Source organism: Hyla sarda, chromosome 2 (genome assembly GCF_029499605.1).
Source record: "Hyla sarda isolate aHylSar1 chromosome 2, aHylSar1.hap1, whole genome shotgun sequence".
Taxonomy (NCBI): Eukaryota; Metazoa; Chordata; class Amphibia; order Anura; family Hylidae; genus Hyla; species Hyla sarda.
The window spans coordinates 88526128-88540723 of record NC_079190.1 but is presented as its reverse complement, the minus strand read 5'-3'; the positions used below and the strand labels follow the sequence as shown (position 1 = coordinate 88540723).

The 14596-nt window shown below is 43.0% G+C and overlaps 1 protein-coding gene across 1 annotated transcript in view; it reads left to right on the top strand.

Annotated features, from left to right (window-relative positions):
- NEMP1 (nuclear envelope integral membrane protein 1) overlaps positions 1 to 9341 on the top strand; it is a 41451-nt gene extending 32110 nt beyond the window's left edge. Inside the window, 4 exon segments of the mRNA XM_056562513.1 lie at positions 3437 to 3610; positions 6181 to 6208; positions 6210 to 6244; positions 6557 to 9341. Coding sequence (XP_056418488.1) covers positions 3437 to 3610; positions 6181 to 6208; positions 6210 to 6244; positions 6557 to 6767 — 448 coding nt within the window. The 3' untranslated portion in view covers positions 6768 to 9341.
- Positions 9342 to 14596: the final 5255 nt, after the last annotated feature.

Here is a 14596-nt window from a genome sequence, read left to right as displayed (position 1 = left end):
AGTCCTGGTACCTCACTGCGGTGCGAGGTACAGACGGAATGACTCGCTGTCTACTAAGGTCCCATACCAGTAAGCCGGACAGTTGTCTGTATGGTTTCCTGCAACCGCCTCTCACAGTCACACAGCTGATATACTGCGGTTGTTCTGGTACCTCTCTACTGTGCCAGGTATAGCCGGACCGACTCCTTGTCTACTATGGACCCATACCAGTAAGCCAGACAGTTCTCTGCATGGTTTTCTACACCTATTGTCACCCATTACATGGCTGACGAATCTGAGGTTGGAATTCAGGTGCTTCTATCCTAATGTGAGGTGTCCGATGGGGTGTCCCATTATCTCCTAGGGTCCCATACCAGTGAAGCCAGACAGGGGTCTGCATGTGGGTCTACACCACATGTCATCCCTCTAACAGCTGAGGTATCTACAGTGGGTGTCTTGGTACCCCACTTTTGTGTGTGTGGTGCCGACGGAACGACTCGTCATCTACTTTGAACCATACCAGTTAGCTAGACAGTTGTCTGCATGGTTTCCTACAACCGCCTGTCACCCATTACATGGCTGACGTTCCTTTGGTTGGAGTTCCGGTACCTCACTACCCTGCGAGGTGTCCGTCGGAGTGTCTCATGGTCTCCTCTGGACCCATACCAGTAATCGCCTACACCACCTGGCATACATCAACCGGCTGATGTATCTGCGGTGGGAGCCTCGGTACCCCACTGTTTTGCGTGGTGCTGACGGCCTGGCTCTTTGTCTACTCTGGACCCACATATGTTAGCCAGGCAGTGGTCTGCGTGGTTCCCTACGCCACCTGTCACACATCACACGGCTGATGTATCTGGTTCCGTTTCCCCACTACTGTTAGTGGTATGCACGGAACTGACCCATAGTATTCCACAGACCCTATAGGGATGACAGATGCATTCCATGTCTCCTCTGCCTCCCTCTATATCCAGGGGATGGGGTTTCTGTCCATGACCCCTTGGCCTCCCCGCCCTCCCGCCTAGTTCTATGGGGCACAGTTCCTGTCTTTATGACTGTTCCCTTTCTCTCCACACTTCGGGTGATGTCCTTGTTCAGCCAGTCTGTTGTCTACTCTGTTTCCGCTGCCATTGGTCCCCGACCTCAGGGCTGCCGCGAGCATAGCCAGTGTTTCCATAACTCAATACTGAGTGAGGGAACTGGGGTAAGGTCCCTACAGGTATGCGGGTTTGATGTCAGTCAGACATTCCTTCGGCTGCTGGGTTTTCTATTCCGGTTGGTCCAACCACACTTAAGTACCCCACTTTATGTGGAGGCTGACTGGAGTCATCTTGGGTGCTCTGGAATTCTATTCCTGTTGGCCAGTCGGTTTTCCGCATGGCTGACTACTAGGTCCAGTCCTCTACCATACATTTTCCACTCTGTGGACGGTAGTTCAGGTACCCTGCTGCCAAGGGTCTTTTCGGTATGCGGGACCAGGCTTGATCATTCCGCGTGGCCGGACTGTTTCTGCATGTTTTTCTAAACCATCTGGTCGCCTTCCTCATTACTTCGGGGCTGCGGCTGTAGTGCGATGTCCTTTTCCAGGTGCAGTTCCGCGGTGTGTATCTGTGGGTTCTTTGGACCCTTTCTGCCTGTGTCTGTCTGCAGGTTTCCTGCTCCACATACCTTCTTCATTGGATGTCTGCGGTTTTCTTTGTGTGGCACTCTTGGTTCCCCACTACTATTGTGAGGTCCCCATGTCTGTGTCCCTACGTATCATCATAGGGCCGCTCGGTAGCTGTGGAGCCCACCTTTCCTTCTGTTTGGTGGGATAAGCCTCTGTTTTTTCCGGGATTTCGCTTCCGCGGTCCTGTGGTGATTAACCGCTTCGGTTCTGACATGGGGTCTGCGGGGCGACAGTCAGTTCAGTCTTTGCCCTTCTAGACTGCTTGCCTCCGAGGTCTGGGGGCTCCGCCCACCCAGCACTTGTTCCATGGCCGTGGGGCAGCATTTTCCTTTTGCTGCTTTGCCTGGTGCACTTGCCATTCCCGGGGTCCTTGGCATGGGTCTTTACTGGTGTTTCTTCTCAAAATTTGACCACCCTTGTTCCCTCCTCTAGAGGGACTATGCTGTTGAGTGTTTTCTGCCACCCAGCTGATTCCTTCTCGTTGTCCTCCTTTTTTAGGTGGGGTAACCCCGGGGCCTTTGTCTTTTACCGAGGGCCTTCAACAGAGTTTCTTTCTGTCTAGGCTAGTGGGCTTGCTGGCCACCTTTGCAGCCTGGCTCTCTTCCACCTTTTTGGTTATCTACTGCTGCTCTTGCAGCCTGGACTCTCTCCTCTGTTGGATGAATTTTTGCAATCTCCATGGAAGGGTTAGTTCTTCTCCCCTTTTTTTTTTTTTTTTTTTGTCAGTTGTACCGCACTGACACCCAAGTCTTCTGGCGCACACTCCTTCCTGCGCCCAGACCCTGGGAGTCCCAGTGGGGGTTCTCATTTTGTTTACCCCCTCCATTCCCGTTCTGGCGGGATGTTTTTTTCGGAGTGCCCTGGTCCGTTAGGACCACTGGGTCTATGAATTGTTGGTCTTTGGCTTAGACTCTGTCCTTGGATGCTGTGGTGTGCCCTCTTTTCAGGCAGCTTTCTGTTGAACCTTGGTGCTAGTTACGATCTTGGGCATGCGTTCTGTTTCGGCCCAGATTCCACCGCTAGCCCATCAGGCTGGGCGGCTTTTTCTCTACTGCACTCCTTCTCCATGTTTTTACCTGGAAGTGGTCGTCCGTAGACTTTTCACGGTCGTCTGTTTTTTCCCTTAATCTTCAGGGGTTTTCGTTTTCCAGGTGACCCTGACGTATTCAATTTCTTGTCTGGTCCCCCCCAGAGGTCGTTTTTTTTCTTTTGGGGTCCTAGTCCATCTTCCTGGACAGGCAATCTTCCGGGAGCTCAATTTCAGGCTTTAGTTTGTCTCTGACCTGGGGGCTCGTCCACGGTCCCGTGGACATGTGGGTTCAGTCTTGGGACTGATTCTCTCTGGTGGTTGTATTTTTCCCACCCCATCAGTTAGGTGTCCCCCAATGAAGAGCGCCAGAGAGAAATTTTTGTACTCGCCGTAAAATCTTTCTCTTAGCTCTCATTGGGGGAGAATGCACCCACCCATTGCTTTTTCTTTTTCCCGGATTGTTCTTTATGGTTCTTGAGTTGTCTCTCCGGGATTCCTTTCTAGGGTCCTTCAGACGACTTTCTTGTTGGCTTCTCCTACTGGTTTGTGACAAAACTGATTTCCTCACTGTAGGTGGTCGGGTATATCCTGCCAGGGAGGAGCCGACTTTTTTTTTTCCTAGTGTCAGCGCCTCCTAGTGGTAAGAGCATATACCCCATCAGTTAGGTGTCCCCCCCCCCCCCCCCCCATGAGAGCTACACGAGAGATTTTATGGTGAGTACAAAAATCTCCTTTTTGTCTCATTTTGAAATGTATAGGATCATTGCTAAATCCAGAGAAAAGCCTGCGCCCCCTCGTCTACTGACAGAGGAAGAATACAGGAAGCAAGGGGAAGAGGAAACTAGAAAAGCATTAGAAAACTTGCGGGAATACTGCAGTAGCCCTGATTGTGAAGCCTGGAAAGTGATTTCACGTATCCAGTCCCCCAAAAGGTAAATGCTCTATTTTTGCCTTAATTTCAAAAGGAATTCAAAGGCCTCGACCCCTACAATATCATAAGTCTGTAGTGCTGGGGTTTGCAGCTATAGTCACCAGAGCCACTCTGGAATATAACAAGTGATGCTGGTTATCTCTGTGCACAAATTATAACATTATTTATGAAGAAACCGGTTACAATGGGAAAAGCTGGGTGTTTTTATTTTATTTATTTATTTTCTAAATTAAGTAAAATTTCATGGAACATATTGTTATGCGGAAAGAACATGGGAAAGAAATTTAGTCTAAAGCTCCAGATTTTTTTTTTTTTTTTTTAAAACAGAATCTGTCAGCTGTTTTTGCTGCTAAGAGCTGCAGACAGCTTTGGATAGCTGCTATTATATTGGACCCTGTTTATCAGTCAAGGACTTTCTTGGAAATGAAGTTAAAGGGGTACTCTGCTGAAAAAGATGTAAAAAAAATTCTAAATCAACTGATGCCAGAAAATTAAACAGCTCTACCCCCTTGACACATGGCTGAGAAATAAAAAGCTGATTTTATCAATTTTATCTACTTTGAAAGGTAATGTTTACTTGTATACCCTAACAGCTATCCAATAATGTCTACCACTCTTACCAGCAAATACAGCAGACAGATGCCCTTTAAGACAAGGCTCAATTTAGTTGGTTTCATGCACTTGACAGCTGCTTCTGCATTGCCCAGAGGCTACATTAAATGATTTTCCTTTCGAAAGCTAGGACTGTGCATGCCCGAATTGAACTAACTAAAAATGTTTTGATTGCAGAAAAAGGAAATTGATTTCATTTTTCAGTTGCCTATACATGAATTTATACAGAAAAGTGTACAGCATTATGATGGTTCAGGTATTGGACTGAATTAGTTTTTAGGGCTATAAGGTTTCAAATACAGGTATAGATTGTGGTAGAGTATTGACATCTAGTGGTGAGGTGTGTTACTGCATAACTTACTTTTAAGGACCTTGTAAGTGCTAGAATAGCAGTTTCTGCCAGATTTTTTTTTTAAACTACCCTATCTGTAATTTTTTTACCTAAGCAGAACATGAGATACACCTCCTAAAAATAAAATAAAATATACAAAGCTCCCACATACCTGGTATGCCTTGTTTATATGCACATATTCACATTCACCAGAATTGAAAATACCTAAAACCTTAGTAATCTAGATGCCAGTAAACTGAGTTAAAGGGGTACTACCGTGCTGACAACTTATCCCCTATCTAAAGGATAGGGGATAAGTTGCCTGATCGCGCAGGGTCCCTGCCGCTGGGGACCCCCACGATCTCGCACGCAGCACCCCGCTCTCATCAGGCCCCGGAGCGAACATCCGCTCCGGGTCTGATTACGGCCCGGTGATCGTGATGTCACAGCTCCGCCCCCGTGTGACATCACGCTCCGCCCCCTCAATGCAAGTCTATGGCAGGGGCGAGACAACTGTGATGTTCGCTCTGGGGCCTGATGAGAGCGGGGTGCTGCGTACGAGATTGCGGGGGTCTGCAGTGGCGGGACCCTGCGCGAGCAGGCAACTTATCCCCTATCCTTTTAGATAGGGGATAAGTTGTCAGCACGGTAGTACCCCTTTAAGGAATCGACAAATGTTCTGAGTAGGTGAATGAGGTGATTTTATGTTTAGTCATTTCTTTTAAATAGGCACTATTGTTTCAACAAACTTTGCAAAGATTAATAGTTCAAGGAAATGTAAGGAACTTTGTAATATCTTATCATTCAAGCATGTGATTTTTCCCGTTATCAAGCTTATGTGTGCCCCCCCACCCCTTTGCTAAACTTTTATCCACTCTTCAATGCTGCTAAATTCTGTCCTTTTGTTTACAATTCAGAGATCAAATTACAGCTGCCCGTACAAGTCTAGGGAGGTGCAGCGGAGAGTTGGGAGGGGGCTTGCTTGAAAAGAGATAGAAGTTGGAGACAGCAAGGAAACAACTATAAGTAAATGAACTCACCACAGGGTTGTAGTCCATTTAGACTCACTACTGCTTTAATCCTTGTATGCTGCTGATTAGTCTATGCATAGAGAAAAGAAGTACATGGACACCCCCCCCCCCCCCCCTCCTTCAGTGTGTGCAGGGTATATAGGACACCACAGATTTCTCTGGGAGAACTTGAAATTACAGAGCCTGCAGAACATAAATCTGCTGGAAAATACCATATAAAATTATATAATGGTCAGAAATGCTGCTCCTTATGTTCCCACACAGGACAGCTTATTCTGAAGTCACCTGATATGACAGGTATGATTTAATGGATAAGCCATAACTTTTTATATTTATTTACTTATATCTCTTTTCTTTAGTCATCCTAGGTTTACTCTTGGGTAAATAAAATATAAATATATATGACATTTATTGTAATAGGGGGAAAATGTACAGAAAAATATTATATGAACAAATGTGGTATCTTGTAGAAATTTAGCATAGAAAGTTTTTTTTTTTTTTTTTCTTTGTAAGAATTCTTAAATGTATTTTAACAGACAAAAAACAGACTTTACAAAGCGGTAAGTTTTATTTTGCAAACATCTTATTGCTTGCTAGGTCAGAATGTTCAAGGTCCATGAAATCTCCTCACTGGAAAGAGAGAAGAGGAAGGGAGAACATGGTACTTACCTTTTGAATTCAGGCAATTGTTATCCATTAGCTAGATTGTATGTTTCAGTATTGTCATACACAATATATAGGTTGTGCTATAAAATAGTCCTCAGTGATGTTCACTTGCCCTATTAGAGCATATGCCAGGACTGCCACTTTGAGACAACCTGTTTTAATTTTTGGACACATTATAAGAATTATATGTCATTGCACTTTGTGAAATCTTCCACCTAAATTTTTTATAGTTTAGCACACATTGATGTCTTGTGTATCCTTTAAATGGCCCCATTCTAACACATTTTCGTGGCTCTAAAACCCTTAGGTTTGCTGACTTTGTGGAAGGTTCATCTCACTTGACCCCAAATGAAGCTTCTCTACATGAACATGAGTATGGCATTGGAGGATCTTTTTTGGAGGAGGAGTTGTTTGGGGATGAAGAGGATTTAGACATTGACATTGACAATGATGAGTCTTCATACTCTGAATTTTACCCAGTATCGGCTAATAACAGGGTTAGGTCATCACATCTATGAGTCTTCTAGAAGATCTTGCTCATAAGCCATAAGATTTCAATCGCACTTCATTTGTGCTCTTCCTGGCCGCACAGGTATTTAAGCCAGCTACTTGACAGGGATCTGGAGCTTTTGTCTCCACAACTTTTTATGAACGACGTTTACCAAAAACTGTTTCTGTACATCAACGTCCTTTAGTTTTCCTACAAACAAAACTGTGCACTTTTTATGCAGCTATGTAAACTCCAACCTACGGAAGGAACTAAAGTGAAGAGATAAGGTAACTCCTGCCAGAGTATATTAACTCATCCATGTATGGTCCTAAAGAAAACCTGAATATGCTGCCCCCACTGAGGGTAGCATAATATAGTGACAGACATGCTATTTCCAGCAGTCTTTCATATGCAGATACATAGTACATGTTGCAGTATGCGCCCATTGCAGCAAGTGATGAATCTGACGTATTCAGACTCTACTGTACATACAGTAGAAACAGCATGCCTGTCTATTTTATGCTGCCCTCAGCAACAGCAGCATGTCCTGTCTGTAAGGTTCCCTTTAAAAACACAGCGTCCCCCGTTTTGTCAGTCACATATGTATGTTTTTATGCACCAATTATTTGTTTGTTTGCTGCTTTGTTTGTCATAATTCTATGCAAAATATTGTCTCTACATGTGCTTTTTCTCACTCTTTTTAGTTTCTTTTGTCAAATTTTTCTACTTCCCCATATAATAAAACAGTATTTCAGACACAATTACATTATGTAACTGCAGTGTACCAGCCCTGTCCTAATCTTAATCTACTACTACAACTACTATAGGAGTTTTTTTTTTTTTTTTTCTAAAGGGGATGTTTGGTAATGAAACTCTTTGTTTTTAATCTGTCTAAACAATGTTCATATGCTGGTATATAAAAAGTTATTCATACTAACCCTTTGTGGTCTTCATGCTTTTCTTCTGCTTTTGATGCAGACTCTCTGCTCTGTTGTCTTCAGCACAATGTCCAGTCTGGTGAACATGCTTTTATGGGCTTTCCTTTCCTGTGTACAAGACACTCTAGCCAGGAATTCAGCCAACTCTCTTCCTCACCTCCACTTTAACTATACATGACATTGGCTGAATTCCCAGCTAGAGAGCCCTGTACACAGGAATAGGAAGTAATTTACAGAATGTACACCAGACAGTATGTTAGGCTGGAGACAGCGGAGCAGATAATTGGCATCAGGAGCAGAAGGAAAGAAAGGTAGTAAATTAACTTTATTTACTTATAAAGGTTCATTTTTTTAGACAGTTGAAAATAGGTTTAATTGTTAGAAAACCCCTTTACAAAAGTTTGCTGTATGTATGCAACAATGTCACACAATGGTCACTCAATACCTCAACTGTGAATTACAGTCAAAATTAACTTTCTGATGCTGAATGACATACAAGAACAAGTTTGATGACTTTTTCTACATTTATCTTTTTTACTATTTATAATTCTGGTTCATTTTACTCCCCACAGTTCACATAAGGGAAATTCTTTTACTTTCCACATTGAATGTAACTTTATATAGAAACTATTATTTCCTTGGACAGCAAAACAAAAATGTGTGAAGTATATTAAGCCAAAGAATTAAGTTACTTACACACACACAGTGTAGTGGCAGTTTTTATGTTTTATTTATTTCTTTTATCAAAACATATCAGTGGATACAAATGAAGAAATATCAATTATTTTACTTTTTCCCTCTCTTCGGATCTATGTCTAGCTTTGGCCCAAAAAACTGCCGTGAAAACTGCCACTAAAACTTATGATTCCACCACTAGGGGACTTGATTGTTGGTTTTCAATGGAGAAGTGAGTTGCACTTTGGTGCTGCATCATCAGCTACATAAACAGTGAACGGAGTAGTGGTGCACATGTGCAACTTGCCACTCTGTTGGAAATCAACTCAGGTCCCGGTTCTCAAGATTGTTGGGGATCCCGATGGTCCGACCCCCTGCAATTTGACACTCACTACCTATCCTGTGGATAAGGGCATAAGTGATATAACTTGCAATACCCCTTGAAGGTTTTTTGTTTTTCAAAATAAGACTGTTCTATCATGAGACTTAGCCAATAATGTGTGATGATTGGAGGTTGGGACCAGTACCCATCAGAACAGAGAGGATGCAGGACTTTCTGTAACACCGCAGCCCATTCTCTGTCCATATTCTTTGTGGCTTCATCTGGTACTGCAGGTCGGCACCACTAAAGTTATTGGTGTTATACAATCATTCATCATAGGGTTGGGTACTTAAGTTAAAGATAGGTCTTCTTTGTTATTTCCCAGTAACTAAAGTTTAAATGGCTGCTGTTAGATTCAAAAACGTTTTATATGTTGTACATCTCTGCAAAACATTAACCTTTCTAATATACTTCATAAGAAAATTTTATTTCCTTTTTATAGAAATAATGGCTTTTTCCATGCCTGTGGTTTAGCTTGGACAAAGTCCAGTAACTTGAGGGTGGGCTACCATTGTCTGATAGGACAGGAGGAGAGTGGAGAGCTAGCCCACCCTCCTTTACTGGTCTTTGTCCATGCCTGTGCTTCAGCTTGGACAAAGCCATGATTTCTATAAAAAGGAAATAAAATTCTCTTATGAAGTATATTAGAAAGGTTAATGTCTTGCCACGATGTACAATGTATAAAAGTTTTTCTATCACACAGTGCCCATTTAAATTTGGGAATGGATTACCAGAATGTCACCTACAGATGTTGTTGTTGTAATAGTAAGTACAAAATAATGTCTGCAGCGAAGTTTTGTGTATATATATATATATATATATATATATATATATATATTTTTTTTTTTTCTTTAACTATGTCTTCAGAATCATATTTACTTCATAAAGGAACATGTTTGTGTAGACTTAAAATGTAAAGATTATTTTATTAAAGAGAATGTTTTGTTTAAAAAATGCTTTTCCTCTCGCTTGTCTTTTTTGGGAGATGAATGAGTGCAAAGTAAACTCCTTTTTAATAAGATTTTATTATTAAAAGATAGGGGATAAGTTATAGATTGCAGGGGGTCCTAGCGCTGGAGTGATCTCTCCAGAAGAAAAGAGTACCCATCTGCAGATAGCGCTGTTTAGGGGTCAGTAAAGAGCAGGGGGTTCTGGCTAAGCTTGAGAGAGGCCTGTCGACTTAGTAAATGGGATAAGATTTCTCCTCACGGAGACACCATAAGCACTCCACTGGCCTTTGAAGCGCCACACACCAGGGATGGCTAGTCGACAGGCTCACTTATTGTACATGACCACCAAGGGCACCCCAAACACCACCAGCCAGGAAACGCCCACAGTGTGTACTCCAAGGAAACTACAAACCCCTTCATCTGTAGCGCAACCCCCTGCCACTGGAGTGTGGGGCATCTCTTTTGGAAGCCCTCTGCCTCCTGTAGCCTTTGAGATCCAGACCATGAGTAGAATAAGGTCTATAAGCCTCAGGTAATCCCTCTCTTACACCATCTTCGCCCTATCTGGGTTGCCACATACATATTTACACTACTTCAAAACTTCAGAAGTGTGGGTGTTCTTTTTTAACAATCCTTGGAGAAACACCTTTCACTCATTTGAAAAATCTGTTGTCTGAAATGAATAGATTCAGAATACATCCACATTCAGCCCCCTTTCTACCTTTTCCTCACCTCTATACAAACCCCCTCCTTAGTGACCCAAATGGTAATAAGGCCCAATTGGTGCCCCACATAGTGGGTATTACCCCCATTTACTAGGTATGTGATAGGTAGGGGGGCCTCTCCCAATTTATTAGGATATGTGGTAAGTAGGTAGACCACCATATAGTGGAAAGGTAGGTGGATTTATCATAGAGTAAGTATATAGGAGGCAGCTAGACTTCAATTTAGTAGGAATATACAGGGTGGGCCATTTATATGGATACACCTTAATAAAATGGGAATGGTTGGTGATATTAACTTCCTGTTTGTGGCACATTAGTATATGTGAGGGGGGAAACTTTTCAAGATGGGTGGTGACCATGGCGGCCATTTTGAATCCAATTTTTCCTTTTTAATAGGAAGAGGGTCATGTGACACATCAAACTTATTGGGAATTTATCAAGAAAAACAATGTGCTTTGTTTTTACATAACTTTATTCTTTCATGAGTTATTTACAAGTTTCTGACCACTTATAAAATGTGTTCAATGTGTTCATTGTGTTGGATTGTCAATGCAACCCTCTTCTCCCACTCTTCACACACTGATAGCAACACTGCAGGAGAAATGCTAGCACAGGCTTCCAGTATCTGTAGTTTCAGGTGCTGCACATCTCGTATCTTCACAGCATAGACAATTGCCTTCAGATGACCCCAAAGATAAGTCTAAGGGGGTCAGATGGGGAGACCTTGGGGGCCATTCAACTGGCCCACGAGGACCAATCCACTTTCCAGGAAACTGTTCATCTAGGAATGCTCGGACCTGACACCCATAATGTGATGTGACACCATCTTGCTGGGAAAACTCAGGGAACATGCCAGCTTCAGTGCATAAAGAGGGAAACACATGATCATGTAGCAATTTCGCATATCCAGTGGCCTTGAGGTTTCCATTGATGAAGAATGGCCCCACTATCTTTGTACCCCATATACCACACCATACCATCAATTTTTGTGTTCCAACAGTCTTGGAGGGATCTATCCAATGTGGGTTAGTGTCAGACCAATAGCGGTGATTTTTGTTTGTTAACTTCACCATTCACATAAAAGTTTGCCTCATCACTGAACAAAATCTTCTGCGTAAACTGAGGGTCCTGTTCCAATTTTTGTTTTTCCCATTCTGTAGCACCTGAAACTACGGATACTGGAAGCCTGTGCTAGCATTTCTCCTGCGGTGTTGCTATCAGTGTGTGAAGAGTGGGAGAAGAGGGTTGCATTGACAATCCAACACAATGGGCAGCACATTGAACACATTTTATAAGTGGTCAGAAACTTGTAAATAACTCATGAAAGAATAAAGTTGCGTTAAAACCAAGCACATCATTGTTTTTCTTGTGAAATTCCCAATAAGTTTGTGTCACATGACCCTCTTCTTATTGAAAAAAATAAAAGTTGGATTCAAAATGGTTACCACCCATCTTGAAACGTTCCCCCCCCCCCCTCACATATACTAATGTGCCACAAACAGGAAGTTAATATCACCAACCATTCCCATTTTATTAAGGTATATCCATATAAATGGTCCACCCTGTAGTATGCAGGTGTTTAGTATGGGATAGGTGGCCCCCCCTTAAGTGACCCTTTTGTGCCATCAAAAATGAAAATGTCGGAAAAAAAACACTAATAAACACATCTCCCCATTTCCACTCCAAACTGCTGGACTTGGCCCATTGCAATGACATCATATCACCTGCACTGGGACGCTAAGTCCTTTGCTTCTCCTGACCTATTTAACCCCTTAAGGACGCAGCCCTTTTTCACCTTAAAGGGGTACTCCGGTGTAAACCTTTTTTTCTTTTAAATCAACTGGTGGCAGAAAGTTAAACATATTTGTAAATTACTTCTATTAAAAAATCTTAATCCTTCCTGTACTTATTAGCTGCTGAATACTACAGAGGAAATTCTTTTCTTTTTGGAATGCTCTCTGATGACATCACGAGCACAGTTCTCTCTGCTGACTTTATTATAATAATAATAATAATAATGCTTTATTTATTGTTGTACTTAGTGGGATTTGAACCCAAGTCCCCAGCACTGCAAGGCAGCAGTGCTAACCACTGAGCCACCATGCTGCCCTTAGCATACATCTGCTATGCATGGTTGCTAAAATGGACAGAGATGTCAGCAGAGAGCACTGTGTTCGTGATGTCATCAGTGTTCCAAAAATAAAGGAATTTCCCTGTAGCATTCAGCAGCTAATAAGTACTGCAAGGATTAAGATTTTTTTAATAGAAGTAATTTACAAATATATTTAACTTTCTTCCACCAGTTGATTTAAAAGAAAAAAGGTTTTCACCGGAGTACCCCTTTAAGGACTGAGCCCTTTTTCGCAATTCTGACCACCGTCGCTTTACGAATTAATAACTCAAACGCTTTTACCGAATACTCCTCTGATTCTGAGATTGTTTTTTCGTGACATATTTTACTTTTATTTTGGTGGTAAATTTTCGGCGTTACTTGCATCCTTTTTTGGTGAAAAATCCCAAAATTTCATGAAAATTTAGCATTTTTCTAACTTTGAAGCTCTCTACTTGTAAGGAAAATGGATATTCCCAATAATTTTTTATTCACAAATACAATATGTCCACTTTATGTTGGCATCATAAAGTGGACATATTTTTACTTTTTGAAAAAATTAGAGGGCTTCAAAGTAGAGCAGCAATTTTCAAAAATTTCATGAAAATTGCAAAATCTGAAGGGACATGTTACAGAACTACAACTCCCAGCATGCCTGGGCAGTCTAGGCATGCTGAGAGTTGTAGTTTGTACAACTGGTGGTCTCAGTGGTCTCCAAACTGTGACCCTCCAGATGTTGCAAAACTACAACTCCCAGCATGCCCAGACAGCCTTTGGCTGTCTGGGCATGCTGGAAGTTGCAGTTTGGCCTTCCTAGTGGTTGCCACAGTAAAGATCACTTTACTTTCACTTTCATTTCTTCCACCCACCCCAGCGACGTTCGGGGTCCCCAGGCATCTTCTCCAGGTACCCGCCTCCATCTTCTCTCCACGTTCCCCACGACATCCAGGGGGTGGGCAGAACGGGGGGTTGCCATGGCAACCCACTGTCCTGCGCTGCCATTGGTCAGAATCAGTTCTGACCAATGGCAGGGGATAGGAGGAGATCGCAGCACTGCGACCTCGCTCCTAGCCTTCAGGATGATCAGGGCTGTCACTGATAGCTCCGATCATCCCTATTTTCCGGGTGATCGGGTCACCAGAGACCCGATCAGCCCGGAATAGCAGAAAATCGCATGTCTGAATTGACATGCAATTTTCTGCGATCGCCGACATGGGGGGGGGGGGGGGGGTGTCTCAGGACCCCCCTGGGCGATGTGCCGGAATGCCTGCCCAACCGGCTAGTGGCAGGAACCGGAATTCCCACGGGCGTATGCATATGCCCCACGTCCTTAACGACAATGGACTTAAATGTACGTCATGGTGACGTGGTACTTAAAGCACCATGACGTACATTTACGCGCCGACATGATCGCGAGCACCGGAACGGTGCGCGCGTCATGCCCGGCAGGTCCCGGCTGCTATCCTTAACCCCTCCGATGCCGTGATCAATACAGATCACGGCATCTGCGGCATTCCGGTACTTTGAACGGATTATCGGATCGCCCGCGGCACTGCCCCGGGGATCCAATCATCCAGCATGGCGGCCGGAGGTTCCCTCACCTGGCTCCGGCCGTCTTCCGGGGTCTTCTGCTCTAGTCTGAGATCGAGCAGACCAGAGCAGAAGATCACCGATAATACTGAGCAGTGCTGTGTCCTATACATAGCACTGCACAGTATTAGCAATCAACTGATTTCAATGAATAGTCCCCTATGGGGACATAAAAAGTGTGTAAAAAAAAAAAAAAAAAAAAAAAAAATAATAATAATAATTTGAAAAATCCCCTCCCCCCAATAAAAAAGTAAAACGTCTGTTTTTCCCTTTTTACCCTCCAAAAAAGCGTCAAAAAATTATTAATACACATTTGGTATCGCCGCGTGCGTAAAAGTCTGAACTATTAAAATATATTGTTAATCATCACATACGGTGAACGACGTAAACGTAAAAAAATAAAGGCCAAAATTGCTGTTTTTTTGTCACATTTTATTCCCCAAAAAATTAATAAAAAATTTATAAAAAGTAAAACCTAAGCAAAAGT